At 39.9% G+C, this 16,786-nt stretch overlaps 1 protein-coding gene across 5 annotated transcripts in view; it reads right to left on the bottom strand.

Moving 5' to 3' along the window:
* Positions 1–16,786, bottom strand: part of LOC135214023 (ras-specific guanine nucleotide-releasing factor RalGPS1-like) — a 210,372-nt gene that overhangs the window by 26,589 nt on the left and 166,997 nt on the right. For 4 of the 5 annotated variants that reach the window (XM_064248133.1, XM_064248134.1, XM_064248135.1 and 1 more), the window contains one exon: positions 4,134–4,269. In XM_064248133.1, the coding sequence (XP_064104203.1) occupies positions 4,134–4,269 (136 nt within the window). Of the gene's footprint in view, positions 1–4,133; positions 4,271–16,786 lie in introns of those variants that run through there. The other variant, XM_064248137.1, reaches the window with a different exon arrangement.

Here is a 16,786-nt window from a genome sequence, read left to right as displayed (position 1 = left end):
GTGTTTCTATGAGAGAGAGAGAGAGAGAGAGAGAGAGAGAGAGAGAGAGAGAGAGAGAGAGAGAGTCTTTCTTCATCCTCGCCAGGGTTCGAGAACGCTTGAATACATCCAACCCACCTTCGCCACCTGGAGGTGTCTTTTCACAATTTCAGAAATGGTGTCGTTTGTTCGTATTTAGACTAGATTCGAATATCACAACGCCCAACGTTAGATCACAGAATACAGAGTTAAGGCTATAAAGGCCAAGCGCTGGGACCTATGAGGTTATTCAACGTTGAAAAGGAAACAGACAGTAAAAAGGTCTGAAAGTTGTAACAGGAAGAAAACCTCGCAGATGCACTACAATCAACTGTTAGGATAGGGTGGAAAGTAAGATGAGAGAAAGAATATAAAAGGAGGTACAGTTAAATGAATGAAAGCTTTTGCAGCTAGGGGCAGAAGGGACTCTGCAAAGAACCTTAAGCAATGCCTACAGTGCACCGTATGAATTGCACTCGTGGGACTATCCTCCTACGGGAAACATTAGATCTTTCTAGTTTTATGAAATGCCATGTACGTTGCCTTCGTGTTATAACGTTATAAAACAATGAAGCGTAAATTTATATAATGAAGATAATCCACCGAGGTATTCTTATCAAGAAAATCCTAAGAAATCGAACAAAGCCCAAGAGATTCTTCTTTGTCACCAACCTCCATCATCATGGGAGATGAGAACAAGCCAATGAATGACATCCGTCTATTCTAGGATTATTCCTTTTAATATCAAAAAGACCACCGCCAACTTTCCTTTCATATCGAAGGGATTAAGAAACCTTTTGTTCTTCCCACACAATCATCCCTTCCAGGAAGTATCTTTTCCGAAAACGTTGGAAAAATCATCATTTTTTTAAGACTGATAAATCTTAAAATCAAAAGGACATTTAAAAGAGGATGATGGCAACAATATCAACGTCAAGTGTCTTTTAGAATGAAGCTCAAGATGACGGTGTCTCTGTAGGATATAAATAGAAAACATTGAGGATTTTCCTTCAAAATCAAGTTCTTTTTATAGGCTTTATACACTTTTTTTTGGGGGGGTGGGGGGCAAAGAAAAAATCATCCCTAAAGACCCCTACTCATGGAAGGTACCCTTGGCAAAAGTTAACAATTTTGGGCAGAAGATGCGACTGTTCAATACAGTCCAAAGATCAGGAGAGAGAGAGAGAGAGAGAGAGAGAGAGAGAGAGAGAGAGAGAGAGAGAGAGAGAGAGAGAGAGTGTCCCATATGATGACAAAATTGACTCTTATTTTGCAGAAAAAAAAAAAAACTTTAGAAATCCATAGAGAGAAATCTGTCAACTGATGTTTACAATTTTCCACATTCGGGCACCGACTTTTTTTTTTGTTTCTTTCTTTTTACGATATGTAGACTTTATGGTGGAGGAGCCAATCATACAGTGGGCAAACAGCGGACAGAACCACTCCAACGAAATTTGTGTTTGGCCTTGCAAATCATCGCAGTCAGCAAAGTTAATGAACTCTTCGTTAACCACAAGGGTTCTTTCAGCTGAATTTAACGATTAATTCAATTTCAATAGGCGTCTTTATCCAATTTTCCCCATTAAAAAAAAATCTAATTGTCACTCTGTTTTCAACTATAATATCCCTTACTTTCCTTCAGGGAAATAAATTCCAAAACTGCATTTCATGTAATGGAAACAGTTAATGAAAACAGTATTGTTTCCTGGGTGTTATTTTCACCAGAAGTTGAAAAGGAAGGGATCTTACATCCATTTATCACAGTTAATTACTATTTGCTCCTTTTCAAGAGAATCATAAATAAAAAACACAGTAAACTTTTTTTCCCGCAAAAAATTGATATTTTGAGAGAGCTTATGTAGCCTCGGTTTCCACATCTCATGCGAAAAGGGATCTTCGCCTTGTCTGCTACAATAGAAACCTTTGCTATTTACGGCGTGAAACAAATTATTCTGTTTTTATATTTCTGGTCTTCACCCGAAAAAATCAAACCAGTTAAAAACAACTCGCGCCTTATTTAGGAATAAATATCTGATGTTATCATAGTCTTGCTTTCTGTCACGAGTATCTTTTATTTACTTGTAGGATCAACTGTTACAAGTTGTCAGTGGCACAAATATAACATTTATTCAACGACAATGCAGAAAACTCACTCGTCTCTAATGACGTTAACCTCCTCTACAAGAGGACATTTAATTTTTCTCCTGACATCAACCTGTCAAGAAAAAAGCAACACTTGGAGTTTAGCTTAAAATTTTACACCGATTTCAGGAACATTTTCTTAAAACCACATTCTATTCACGAGCAGCTAATACCCAGTTTTTAGAAGATCTTTCCCTGCATCTTTTCCCACTCCTATGTGGGGGTCGATGATTCTGAAAGCATTCCTCCACCTTGCTCGGTCAAACTCATCGTCCTTTGACAATTGTTTGTCTATCAGATCTTCTTTAACTTCATTCCTTTTTTAAGATACGACGACACAAAGTCCTCTCGAATACTGATGTCTAATACAAGTTTATGTAGGGGAGTCAAAGAAGCCCTTCTTACCTAACAACTATAAAAAGAGAACGAAGAATGGTAAGCCCTATTCCTGAAACTGATGCAAAAGCAGACTGTGGGTTTAGTGTGAGAAAAGGTCGAGGTAATCAGTGATAACGTCAGTTTTCGTAGAAGGCAGAACCTGAATGGGCTCTTTCAGGATCAAAGAACTTTGGCAAAATGGTGTGTTCAGATTAGATAAAAGTTTACCCCGCAAGATAAATTCATCCTGGGTAAACACAACATTCTAGTTTCTTAACGTCAGCATCCGATTATACCCAAGGAGTGCACCCGCACTGTGTATATTTAGTAACTGGACTATTTATATTCTTATCAATCGCAGTATTAAACAGTGATAAAAACTTTTTAAAAAATGCTATATCTATTTAAATAAGATTATTTCCATGAAGAATGCATTAACTTTGTTATACAATAATGCCAACTGAAGTAAGTACTTCTAGCTAAAAAATTATACACAGGAAAAAAGGCTGTATGACTAAAACGTAACATTCTGTATAAAATGTTTAATAAAATATCAAACTAATATCCAAAATAAAATCCTGTTAAGGAAATGTATTCGAAAACATTTTCCAGGTTCAGTTACGTAGGAAAAAAAAAAAAACACCAACACGAGATGATAGGATAGTTTATGAAAACTGCCGAAGAAGTCTGTCGAAGAAATGCTAGCAGCTGCTGACATGATCGATCACCCCATCCCTAAAAGAATAAGCAACTCTTTTAACTAGAATCAAGACTGTCCATTTTTGCCTGCAGCGAATGAAAGGCACCACACAGATCCAACTCCCTGGCGGAGGGCGCTCGCTACTAAGGCACTGTTATTCTCTCTCTTCCTCCGGGCATCCGACACAGAATGATTATATACATTCTCATGAAGTGCCTACTTGGAGAGAGAGAGAGAGAGAGAGAGAGAGAGAGAGAGAGAGAGAGAGAGAGAGCGAGAGAGGTGGATGGATAAGGAAGTTCAATGAACAGGACAACACATATCTCTTAACTACAGCAGTACCCTCTGGTCTTGCAACCAACCTCCCCACCCCGACCCTGCCACACACGACCAGATTTTATCATCCGTTCTTCTTCCACCGTTCGTGATTGCTTGAGTGAGCAACCCGCTGATGGAGAGTGAGTGAGTGAGTGAGTGAGTAATGCGCTACGAAAGCAAGTGAGCGGGTGCTGACGGCAAGTGTAAGTACTGTTCTTTGAGCAATGGCGTGTGTGCAAAACAAGGTATATGTGCCCTCGACGGATCTTAGATAACCCCTAGGGTGTTTGTGGGTGGAAGGAAAACATGAAAATTTGGAACATGATGAATATATAAATAAAGGCAAAAGCCACGAATTAAATTGAAAAAATGGCGTACAGCTGCAAGGCCTTTCGACTTCTTGTCCTTAGTGAAGGACAGTAAGTCGAAAGGCCTTGCATCGGTACTTCACATTGTTTCACTTTCCTTCGTGGGTATATAATATATATATATGAGAAATGCAACAGGTGTAAATATACGGGACAGAGAAACAGAGAAAGGAGAGAGCGAGAAACGTCTGTTGTTGTTGCTCCCTTACCTCATTGATGCGGAGGGCAGCGAGGCTGTCGCAGGAGATATCTCGAGGCATCTCGGAGTACCTCATCTTCGTGTATGGTAACGGGGGCTCTGTTGATGCCTCCTCACCCGCCCATGACATGACAAGACCTCCAACCCTGCAGAGGACAAAGGAACTTCATTAGGGCAATCACACCTTCATTATAAACTAAGGCTTTGTTTCAATGAACATTGCAGAAGACGAAGGAAAATCATTAGGGCAATCACACCTTCAATATAAACTAAGGCTTTTTTTTTAATGAACACTGTAGAACACGAAGGAAAATCATTAGGGCAATCATACCTCTTAATATATACTATATAAACTAAGGCTTTCTTTTAATCAAACCTGCATAAGACAAAGGAGAATCATTAGGGCAATCATACCTCTTAATATATACTATATAAAATAAGGCTTCCTTTTAATCAACCCTGGAGCAGGAGACTCATTAGGGCAATCACACCTTCAATATAAACTAAGGCTTGTTTTTAATCAACACTGCAAAAGACGAAGGAGAATCATTAGGGCAATCGTACCTTTAATATATACTATATAAACTAAGGCTTTCTTTTAATCAACCCTACAGAAGACAAAGGAGATTCATTAGGGCAAAAACATCTTCAATATAAACGAAGGCTTTCATTTAGTCAACCATGCAAAAGACAAAGGAAAATCATTAGGGCAATCATACCCCTAAATATGCAAACTTCGGCTTTCTCAATATAATAATAATAATAATAATAATAATAATAATAATAATGAATAATAATAATAATAATAAAATAAATAATAATAATAATAATAATAATAATAATAATATAAGCCAAGGCTTTCATTTGACCAAAATGGAGAAAAGACAAAGGAACATCATGAGGGCAATCGGACCTTCAATAAATTATATATAAACTAAGGCTTTCAATTGATCAAAATGCAGATTCCTATTTTAAGGAAATGGTGTACCATCAAGAAAAATGATAACAGTCGTTGTCATACTAAACTGAAACTGCAAAATCACGGATGAACCTCCTGTGGAGAAAACTTTCAATGGTATCAGTAGCTTCATGTTCCTACAAAGAAAATACTTAAAAATGAAGAGTTTGGATACTCATTCAAGGCTTTAGGCAACATTAAACAAACCAAATTTATATGGTATCTGCAAATGAACACAAGAATAAAAATGTTAGGGACACTACTTCAAATTATTCGTTTACAAACATAATGACCTTATAAACTATCCGTGCTCATGTATAAGGGTCATTTCAAAACGAAACCACCGATGAGGATAGAATTTATAAAAGCCGCACTGTCCTCAGAAGGCTACAGAAAGTCAAGTTCTTAACTGGACGAGTGGGTTGCGAACTCGCTTATCAATCTGGTAGCCCGACTTCGCTCCCCGGTGCTGCAAGTGAGGAACCAGCGACATTGATTTCTGGCGATTAGAAATTTATTTCTCGATATAATGTGGTTCGGATCCCACAATAAGCTGTAGGTCCCGTTGCTAAGTAAGCAACCGGTTCCTAGCCACGTACAAAAATCTAACCCTTCGGGCCAGCCCATAGACAGCTGTAATCAGCTCAGTGGTCTAGTTAAACTAAGATAGGCTTAACTGAACCTAGAGGAAGTGAATATCGTTGAGTACAAATAAATAAATAGACGAAGATGTGTTATACACAAACTATACATAAAACTTCCATCGCGAGAATAAAAAGGTTGATATAAAATGTAAATATGGCCATTAGGAAAGTACCTCATAGTGGAGTGCTAGATCTTTCGCCATTACCGTAAGACATAAGATCTTGTACTCCTTTATTTCACTTTCCCCGTCTACATATGTATACGCGTATTCATGTGTAAATCAACATGTGTATGTATATATATACGTGTGCGCGCGTAGCGCAAGGCACTTTTAATTAAAATTCAAAAACGCCTCTACAAGCACCATACTTGTGTGCAGTAGGTAAATTCATTGCTGTGGGATAAACCGTGACATTACCAGAGAAAACAGACTAGGTTTACTCAACACAGAAAAGACCTAGGACTAATTAGACGACTGCCATGGAGCACACTAATTCAAACTGAATAAAACTCACTATCCAAAGAGACATATTTCTAAAACAGGTCATTTCCACCAGTCTCGGGGAGGACTGGCACGTTGCAAGAAGTAAAGGGGGTCATATCCATAATCTATTGCTTGGCAAATCTCCAAAAGCAGCTGTCGATTTTTTCTGGTCATTTCACCAAGTTCCTGATCTTAAAAGGAAGAAACTTGCAATACTCTAAGGATCTTTATACTAACTTACAATGTCCTCTGTACTATGAAGTGCATCAACAAGAGTAAGAGAAAAGATTAGGTATATCGTACTATACCAAAATCTCCAAGCAACAGAGCAAACATAATTAGGCTACGAGTCAGAGGGTACTTTAGAGATCAATAAAGTTATCATTACAATGTGCAAAGTTTACTGGAAAGTAAATAAATTTTGCTTTGTGACAGTATTTCGCTTCAAAATTAACTAGAATGTGCATAATTCAAGAGGTTCTGTATATAAGACAATGACAAGGCTTGAGCTTACATACACATACGCACACACTGCACATCATTCTGAACCCTCTGACCGAGAGTGGACAGCATCGTGGCTCTTTGCCAACGCAACTTAAAAGTCTGGCTGACATGAGGCGAAAGGGTGTAAGGCTCGCAACCTCATATCATGCTCAGAATAAGAAGGGAGAGGAGTAGCCGTTTGGAGGTGGCTTCTTTGATACCCAACTTTCCCCTTCAACAATTCCCAGAGCTGTTAAGACAAAACATAAAACCATTCCAGAACTGATAAAAAAAAAAAAAAAAAAAAAAAAAAAAAAAAAAAAAAAAACATAAAACCAAAGTCCGCATCAGGATTACGAGGATGATATCCCTCTCAAGACGTCCCAACCAACACACTTGAAGGTGCACAGCGCATAAGCGAAGTGTTTCCTCTGAGTCATCCTCCAACACCCGATGACCTCCCTCACTCCTTCCCTCCCGTCGTTGATCACGAAAGCTTAGCCTCCTACTTCTCCTTCATGAACAATTCATAGCCTTGAGACACCGAAGATTCGGAACGCGCCAATGTGGCCCTGGCGGTCGAGGCTGAGCCAGGGAGATGGGGGTCAAGGGGAAGTTCTTGCTGTTGTGTTGGAGGGGGTGGGGTGGGAGAGGGTGTTGTTCCCTGTGGCCCCAGGCTACATGGCGGTGAAAAGGGGAGGGAGGAGGCAGTAGGGAAAGAATTCCAGGCTCTGACCTTGGCACCATTCCTAACTCCAAGTCAATTACCGGGAATTGCCTAGCCATTCCATTCCACTGCCAAACTCTCTCTCTCTCTCTCTCCCCTGCGATGTCCTTCCTAATATACAAACCCCTTGACGAGGCGACACCACGTACCCCTGGCTTTTCGTTGCTTGGACACCGTTCAATATCACGCCATTGTCCTCTTTTTTTTTTCTTTTTTTTTTTTTTTCTTTTTTTTTTCCTACGTCCGGGGACAGACAAGCTGTTAAAAGGCAAGGACGTCTATACCGAGTCTGGTGTTCTTTTTTAAGTGTACAGTCTCTTTTTTTTGGATTTTCTCATAACACATAATATCTCCGTCTAAGCAAACAGTTCATGCATACAAACGCTTCATCCAATCAGCCACTGAATAAAAGACTTTTTATTTGTGCTAGATTATATGAAACTCACAAAACCAGATTTTCATATATATGATGCAGGTTGCACAGACAAATATTACTTTGAGCGACAATTAGAACAAGTAAAAAATGCGCCGAAGAAACGCAGTTGAGTTTTCCGTATGGCGTACAATGCTGTATGAAACAGTTAGCCACAGCTCATGAAACTCCCAGCCACCGCCCATAAAACTTTCAGCCACGGCCCGGTGGTGGGATGTGTTGTTGGCACCTATAGCGATGTCAGCATGGTCATGGCTAACTTTACCCTTAAATAAAATAGAAACTACTGAGGCTAGAGGGCTGCAATTCGGAATGTTTGATGATTGGAGGATGAATGATCAACATACTACTTTGCAGCCCTCTAGCCTCAGTAGTTTGTAAGATCCGAGGGCGGACGGACAGACAAAAAGCAATCTCAATAGTTTTCTTTTTTTTTCTTTTACAGAAAATAAAAACTTTGAAATGTAGGAGTGAGTTTCTGTATTATGACTTGGTAGATGTGACGAGGGAAGCTGATCCGAGAGAAAGTGGAAGGGGTTCAAGCCACTTTTAGAACTTCTGTGGAAGTGATTGCTGCGGAAGTGGTTGATGCGGAAGTGATTACTGTGGAAGTGATTGCTGCGGAAGTGATTACTGTGGAAGTGATTGCTGTGGAAGTGATTACTGGGGAAGTGATTGCTTACGGAAGTGAGGAAGTGATTGCTGTGGAAGTGATTGCTGTGGAAGTGATTGCTTGCGGAAGTGAGGAAGTGATTGCTGCAGAAGCAACTCCTGTGGAAGTGATTGCTGTGGAAGTGATTGCTGCAGAAGTGATTGCTGTGGAAATGACTGCTGTGGAAGTGATTGCTGCGGAAGTAATGAGAGCAATTGAAGGGTGAAGCAACGGACAATGGCGTCAGGAACTAATGATGGAATTACAATAATTATCATTAATAATGAGAATGAGTGGCTGACCAAACCTTATTATTTGTTTGTACATAAGAGTAAATCATGACAACAATTTGTGATTTTCTTCTTCTTCGACTGTACTTCGAGAAGAATAAGAAATTTAACAAAGGCTACGGTGTGGGTATTTTTACACGGCGAATAATACCCCCACCTCTGCAACTTTTCTGGCAATTATCAGAGAGAGAGAGAGAGGAGAGAGAGCAGAGAGAGAGAGAGAGAGAGAGAGAGAGAGAGAGAGAGAGAATTAAAATATTCTTGACTTTTTCTGACAACCTTTGTAATTCTATATTCCTTCTGAGAAAGAAAGAAAGAGAGGAGAGAGAGAGAGAGAGAGAGAGAGAGAGAGAGAGAGAGAGAGAGAGAGAGAGAGATTCATTCCAATCTAGCACCATATCGCAAGAAGTCTTTGAGACATCCTAACCCTTGTAACATAAAAACCCCCAAAGACAATAACTTAAGTCAGCGCCTTCTCCTTGACATCAACACTCACTGTTGGCAAAGAAAACGTTCACAGGGTTGCAGGTTGTCCCCCCCCCAATTTACCCCCCCCCCCCCCCCCCCCAATTCCACCCCCCCCCCTACCCGCCCCAAAAACACCCAACCCACCCACAAACAAACGGGAGTTAGGTTTTCGTCGGCAATCTTCAGTGGCCTTTCTTCTAATATCTCGCCAGGGTCCTATCAAAATCATCCAATTTCCGAGGCCGAACGCCAGTTAAGGAAATAAGTTATTACCCTCCTCAAGGCTCTGTAAGGTATGGAGACTTTTTGGGGAAAGCATTTTTGCACTTATGTATGGTATTAGATTCAGCATTAGAGGGCCACAATTACTTTGTCAGTACCAGTTTGGTATTAGATTCAGCATTAGAGGGACACAATTACTTTGTCAGTACCAGTTTGGTATTAGATTTAGCATTATTTGCAGGGCCACAATTTACTTAGAACCACATCTTTGTCACCATTTTATTTTAGTATTAGATCAGCATACAGGGGACACAATTACTTTGTCAGTACCAGTTTGGTATTAGATTCAGCATTAGAGGGTCACAATTACTTTGTCAGTACCAGTTTGGTATTAGATTTAGCATTAGGGGGGACACATTTTACTGTCATTACATGGGATTAGATTCCAGCTTATCATTACTTTGAGTCACCGTGTACCAGTTTGGTATTAGATTCGCTTATAATAATGAAGTCACGTGCCTCTATTGTGAATATATATATATATTATATATACTATATATATATATATATTATATTAAATATATATATATATTATACACTAACCCACTCACCCACACAAAACAAACAAATCGACACAAACATAAACATATATATATATCTCCCAAGCAGAACCGGTAAAAATGATGGCAGACCTCTGGGATAGAAGTGGGGCATTAGATTATCCTTCAGAACGTGTCACGGCCATTCCTGGTGGCTGTCTGCGCAGCCAGCCGGAGAGATTTGGGGGCAGAAATCTCCCTTTTCGGCGTCATTCGAGAGATTTTCAGCCTCAAAGAAAACCTTTAAAAACGACGTAAATGGCAGAAAAAAGTATCAGGGGGGATGCGCGCTGCAGTCCCCGACTTATTTTCGTTCTCAAATTAAAGGATATGCAACTGGGTTAATCAAGAGTTACGAGCGTGCAGGATTTAATTATATTATATCCAAATATATTTATATATATATATATATATATATATAATTATATACATAATTATATATATGTATTTATATACATATACATATATTCTTTCAGTGTGTTAGGTTCTAATGTCCTCTTCCACACTGCATAAAACCCTCCCCACCCCAACCCCCAAGTTGACTAACTTTGCTACTTCATTTATTGCTTTCGTTAAAATAGAACCGGCACTCTCAAAGAGAAAGCATAAAACCAAAATGCACTCAAGAAACCAATTTTAAAACATAGAAATAAAAATATTAAACGTCAAAAATAATCTAAACATCTAAATGGCAGGAAAAACATTGAAGAGGAGACACCAGCTTGGAATAATTGGAGCCGTGAAAAGGGGACGACATGAAATTTGGAGAGGCGTGAAAATGCGAAGTAAAAGCTCGCACAATGGAAAAGCAAGATACGAACGTCACCAACAGGGCAAACAAGAATATCAATGGATGCAGAAAGGGGATGAAGAAAGGGACGATGCGAAGAGAGAGAGAGAGAGAGAGAGAGAGAGAGATAGGAGAGAGAGGATAAAAAAAAAAAAAAAAAAATGATTCTAAAAATGGGACGAGTAGAAGAGTATCAATGGATACAGAAATTAGTGAAGAAAGGTACGAAGCGGAGAGGTAGAGAGAGAGAGAGAGAGAGAGAGAGAGAGAGAGAGAGAGAGAGAGGAGAGGAGGAGAATAGAGAGAGAGAGAGTTGGAGAGCAGAGAGCGGGAGGAATAGGAGGAAGAGAAAGGAGAGGATAAAAATTTATTTTAATAATTGACACAGAAGAATATATCATAGGATACGGAAGTTGGTGACGAAAGGTACGAAGCGCAAAGAGAGAGAGAGAGAGAGAGAGAGAGAGGATAAAATTTATCTTAAAAATGGACAAACAGAAGAATATCAATCGATACAGAAATTGGTGAAGAAAGGTACGATGCGCAGAGAGAGAGAGAGAGAGAGAGAGAGAGAGAGAGAGAGAGAGAGAGAGAGAGAGAGAGAGAGAGAGACATAAAACTAATATAAAAATGAAAGGTCTTGTTGTCCAGGTTCCATTATTTTCGAATTCGAAATAAAAGCCGACAGGCAACACCAACATGAAACAAGCATCGTGGAAACAGACGAGAAAGGAATTGAAAGGAGAGGATTGGAAAAAGATTAAACGAAGAGGCGCACTGGGGAAGAACAAGATACGAATGTGAAGGGGAAATAACTCGCAGAAGGACCATAATGGAAATCTGAGGAGGGAGAAAGAGCGGAGCAGTATAGCACACGCAACGCACAGACGAAAAGTTCCTCGAGTTGATTGAAAAGTTCTGTGGAATTCTCTTCTAACCTCTGTATAATAACGACGCTCCTGATTGGCTGTTGATAAGCAAATCACAGGGCTGGAAACTCTGTCTTTCTCGAGAGTTCACATAAGCAGGATGTATGTTCCACCTCTCCAGAGGGATACTTATTAAAGAAGTATCCCTCAGGAAAGGTGGAACGTACATCCCGCCTGTGTGAACTCTCGAGAGAGACCGAGAGATTCCAGCCCTGTGACTGACCTATCAACAGCCAATCAGGAGCGTCGTAAGGGACTGGCCTAGACATCAGATGCATGGGTGATGTGAATCTACTATAGTACACGCATTCTCACTTCCTCTTACTGGGATTGCATCTTCTCCTTTCCCCCCAACACTTCCGAACTGTGTACTCTCTCCACCATTCTTTGCAAATGACCACACCATCTCAACACACTGCTCCACCCATTCGCATAGTTCCTCGCTGGACGAGTCGGTGACGTGCTCGACTACCGATCTCAGGGTCCGGGTTCGATTCCCCGCCCTGCCAACAAGGAATCAAGAGGAATTTATTTCTGGTGATAGAAATTCATTTCTCGATGTGGTTCGAATCCCACAATAAGCAGGTCGCGTTGCTAAGTAACCAATTGGTTCCTAGCCTCGTAAGAATATCTAATCCTTGGGGCCAGCCCTAGGAGAGCTGTTAATCAGCTCAGTGGTCAGGTAAAACTAAGATATACTTAACTTATCCATACAAGAACTCTCTTGCCACCCCTACAAATCTTCACATTTTTTCGATCTTAATATATTTAATCCCACACTGACTATTATATTCACAAAATATGATGATAAATCCAGCCCATCGGTATCGAATTCAACATACATTGGAAATAATCAACACATATCCTAACAAGAATTCGAATCTTCCAATTTGGGTTCCAATTTGGGAAGGCATGATACGATATTAGGGGCTTATTTATCCATACCCTGCCCAGGGTTCGAACCTTCCAATTTGGGAGGGCGTGATGCGATATTAAGAGGCTTATTGACACATACCCTGACCAGGATTCGAACCTTCCAATTTGGGAGGGCGTGATACGATATTAGGGGCTTATCTGATATCGTGTTCAATCAATACGCCTTTTCCTGTCAGGATGAGGGAGCTCTAGAAAGTGGTATCCTACTGATCTCTATAAATCTTCAGAAAATGAGGTCGCTAGCCTTTCTTTACCTTGCCTGCCATATACAGCACAGCCAAGTAATAACAAAGGTTTTTTTTTCGGGAAATGGGATTAAAACAGAAAAAAACCGAGAATGATTAATCGTTCGCATGTTCAAAGAGGGGAAACCAACCTTAAAAAGCGATGTTTACTTCAGTTTTCATTATCATATTAATAAGTAATCCCAAAGTATTAAATCAAAAAGTAAGACAATCCGGAGATTGGAATATCTTTCTATTCACTGCAAACCGTGCCAAAATAAATAAATAAATAAATAAATAAATAAGTAGAATAAAATAAAGAGGTCTGACTTGATGACTGATTGATTGATTATGTCTATTAAAACTGGCGTCACAACATCTAGGTTATTGACACCGAAATAAATCTAAATAGAAAAAAATGAAAGCTAAAATAAATTTCATATAAAAAATCTAAAATTATGTGTATATAAATATAATTGTTCAAATATATAAATTCTTACACTAGAAGAGCCGACAAAGAAAAACGAGAGGATGAGAGAAGGGGAATAATAAACGAAGTGTGCACGAAGGGGAAAAAGGGGGTAAGAAGTCTCAAAAAAAGGGGGAGAACGAATAAACAGGCATGAAAATAAATGGATAATGGTGAGAACTGGACGAACGGAGAGAAAACCCTGGCGGTGTTTTGATGTCGTCTCCTCTTCCGGATTCCCACGCAATCCCTGAGGAGTGATCAGAAAAACAAACTCCTCGCGCTTCTGAAATTTCCCATACAAAAGGCCTCATCAGGACAAAGGGAAGCCAGGATCGCAAGACTTCCGTACACCGGCCTGAGAGAGAGAGAGAGAGAGAGAGAGAGAGAGAGAGAGAGAGAGAGAGAGAGAGAGAGAGAGAGACTGTCATTAAAATCATCTTGAATTTTTCTGACAACTTCGGCACACAGGCTTCAGAGAGAGAGAGAGAGAGAGAGAGAGAGAGAGAGAGAGAGAGAGAGAGAGAGAGAGACTTAATTAAAATCATCTTGAATTTTTCTGACAACGTTTGTTATTGTATTCCTTCTGTTTCTCCAACTCATAACCTGCGTTTCTTGACGCAGCTAGTCCACTGCTCCCTTAGTGAGTAAGCCCGCATCTAACGTCCTTTTTTTCATTTCCTCTGCCTTCTTCGGACCTGTACTAGATGAGGACATTACAGTACCCTCCCCGCTGACCTCATATGTTTCAAATATTGGCATTTCTACGTACCATAGTTGAAGGGGAGAGGAGTTAAAAAACGAAGCTAACCTTAATGCATCCCTCATTCTATTGTCGAAATTCAGTTCTGCATAACGGAAGTCAAACGATGCTACTCTTAAACTAGTCCTTGTTCTGGCAAATCATTGTCAGTTCTCGTTACTGTTAATACATTCATTTCTATAAAAATGCTACCAACATGTCAGACATAGACCCAAGTCTCGTTCAAGTAATGAAATTCCGTTCTAAAGAGTAAATAAAGAATCTTGTCTTACGCTTATCACCATTCTAGTATCACAATTCAGTTCTGCGTAGATGGCCTTCAAATAAACTAAACTTGGGCCATTCCATTAGAGCCATTTACGTGAAAATTTATAAAAAGGGGTCATTTTTTCATACAAGAAAGCATGTCCATGTTAAAACTTCAATAAAAAAACCGAAAACTTTCCTGCGTGAAAAGAACTTTTTAGTCCCTTACTGTCACTTACGCTTAATTTCGGATGTCATCTAATTACTACCTTGTAGTTTAGGCCGGTCTAGTCAACGTTATGAAACGAAATTGTAACATTTTCTTAATCAAATTTTCCCTTGCAAACATCATAAACAATGCCGGGCCATGGTTGATAAAATGAATGAATCTCTCAATCAAGCATTACCGCCATAATGTGTTTATTTTTGTTTGTTTCTTTGTATGGTGTTTTTACGTTGCATGGAACCAGTGATTATTCAGCAAAGGGACCAACGGCTTTACGTGACTTCCGAACCACTTCGAGAGTGAACCTCTATCACCATAAATACACATCTCTCACTCCTCAATGGAATGCCCGAGCTATAACGTATGACCATCACACTGGGGTCTTTGGGGTTCATGGCTAGGAAAGACCTATGCGGGTATCCAATTCTGCGATAAAATTCATTAGAAGTTTTAAACATAATTTTAAAGAGGCCAAGAAACTTATATAGTATCATAATTTTTATTTTGTGGTTGTAATTTTCATAAACTATCTGAATGTCTAAATTTACACTAAATCAGCAAATTAACAACAGATTCATGGTAGAATAATAATAATAATAATAATAATAATAATAAACCCTCGTGTAATTGACTGTAAAAGTAATATGGCTTCAACCATTTACTGGCAACGTCTAATCTTATTTTAAAGGAACTGGCTACGAGAGTCTAATATCTCGTGCACCATTTTTGACATAATATCTAAGAATGGTAGATTCCACTAGCCACTAACATTTAACATCGCCCAATATTATTTGTGCACCCAACTCAGTCAAATCGAATGGCTGCCAATTTGTAGGGTCATTTTTTTTTTTAATCTTGTCCTGACCTATCACAATTGCCTCGCTTTTCTCTGTCTCTCTCTAATTGTTGAAAAACGAATGTAACAAATAGAATGGTGTCTGATAATAATTAGTTTCCAAGGAAAAAGTAACAACCTCATGGTGCAATTCCCATGGCGACTTGAAATCCATTCGCCTTAGAACCGAGAGTCGGCCATTAAATACATATAAATAGCTCATGCTGTTACAAAGCCATCTTTATCAGATTATGATACCAACAGTACAGAATAAAACTCCAACACACTGTGAATACAAAGGTCATCTGAGAGAGAGAGAGAGAGAGAGAGATAAGAAAAGACTTAAGGACTTCCTTCTACAACCGATCTCTGTCTCTGCCCACACCTTCCTTCCCCATCCTTCGAGATCATCCATGGGCGACAAGCTGACGCCAGGATCAACAAGGGGTCTTCTTCAGAAGTCCTGCTCCAAAGAAGGCTGTTCTTGAGAGAGAGAGAGACGACAAAGAAGGTGATGATCTCCTTTGTTGAAAATCAGGGGAGAGAAGGGGGGAGGGGACGGAGGAGAAAGGGAGGGGAAGGGGAGAAAAGGCCAACTCATGGACGGAGGGGTCAAGCTAAAAGAATTACTCTACGACGTGTGCTCACTAATTCATTCAAGGCCAGTGCATGGGAGGAGCAAAAGGGGAGAGGGGTGGACCAACCTACTGTGAGAGTGAGGTAAGGAAGGGAAGAGGAACAGTGGAAAGAAATGGGAAGGGAGAGGACTCGCATGAAAGATAAAAGGAGGAAGAGGGGAAGACGAGAAGGAACCAACTTCTGAGCAAGGAGTCGTTGAACCGCCCCAGTCGTACACGAGAGAATATTCTCTCTCTCTCTCTCTCTGAGGCACAGGCTGTTCGCTGCAAACCGGAACTCACACTTGCCATATGGGTAGCATGGCAGAAAGGACTCGTTCAACCAGAAGGTTTTAATTCGGACGGACCCTTCATCAACTGGGGAGACTGGTGGATGCTCCATTTCTCAAAACAAACGAGCCACTCTTCCGCCATCATAACGGCTCCTACAACGTTATATCTCTCTCCTCCTTCTCATTATTGTTATTCTTATTCTTATCATCACTGCTGCGTAAACATGGCACAAAGGTTGCACCAACATCCCCTGCAGGATCTGGCACACCAAAGGGCCACAAGAGAGGTCAGTGTGTTTGCATCCTTGTTTTGGGTGAATCACGACTAATCTTAGTAATCTAAATAACAAATGCATTATGCTTCGAAACTATTA

This window comes from Macrobrachium nipponense, chromosome 43 (genome assembly GCF_015104395.2).
Source record: "Macrobrachium nipponense isolate FS-2020 chromosome 43, ASM1510439v2, whole genome shotgun sequence".
Lineage (NCBI taxonomy): Eukaryota > Metazoa > Arthropoda > Malacostraca > Decapoda > Palaemonidae > Macrobrachium > Macrobrachium nipponense.
Note: the sequence above shows the minus strand (reverse complement) of the source record. Positions and strands in the feature narration are given on the sequence as shown.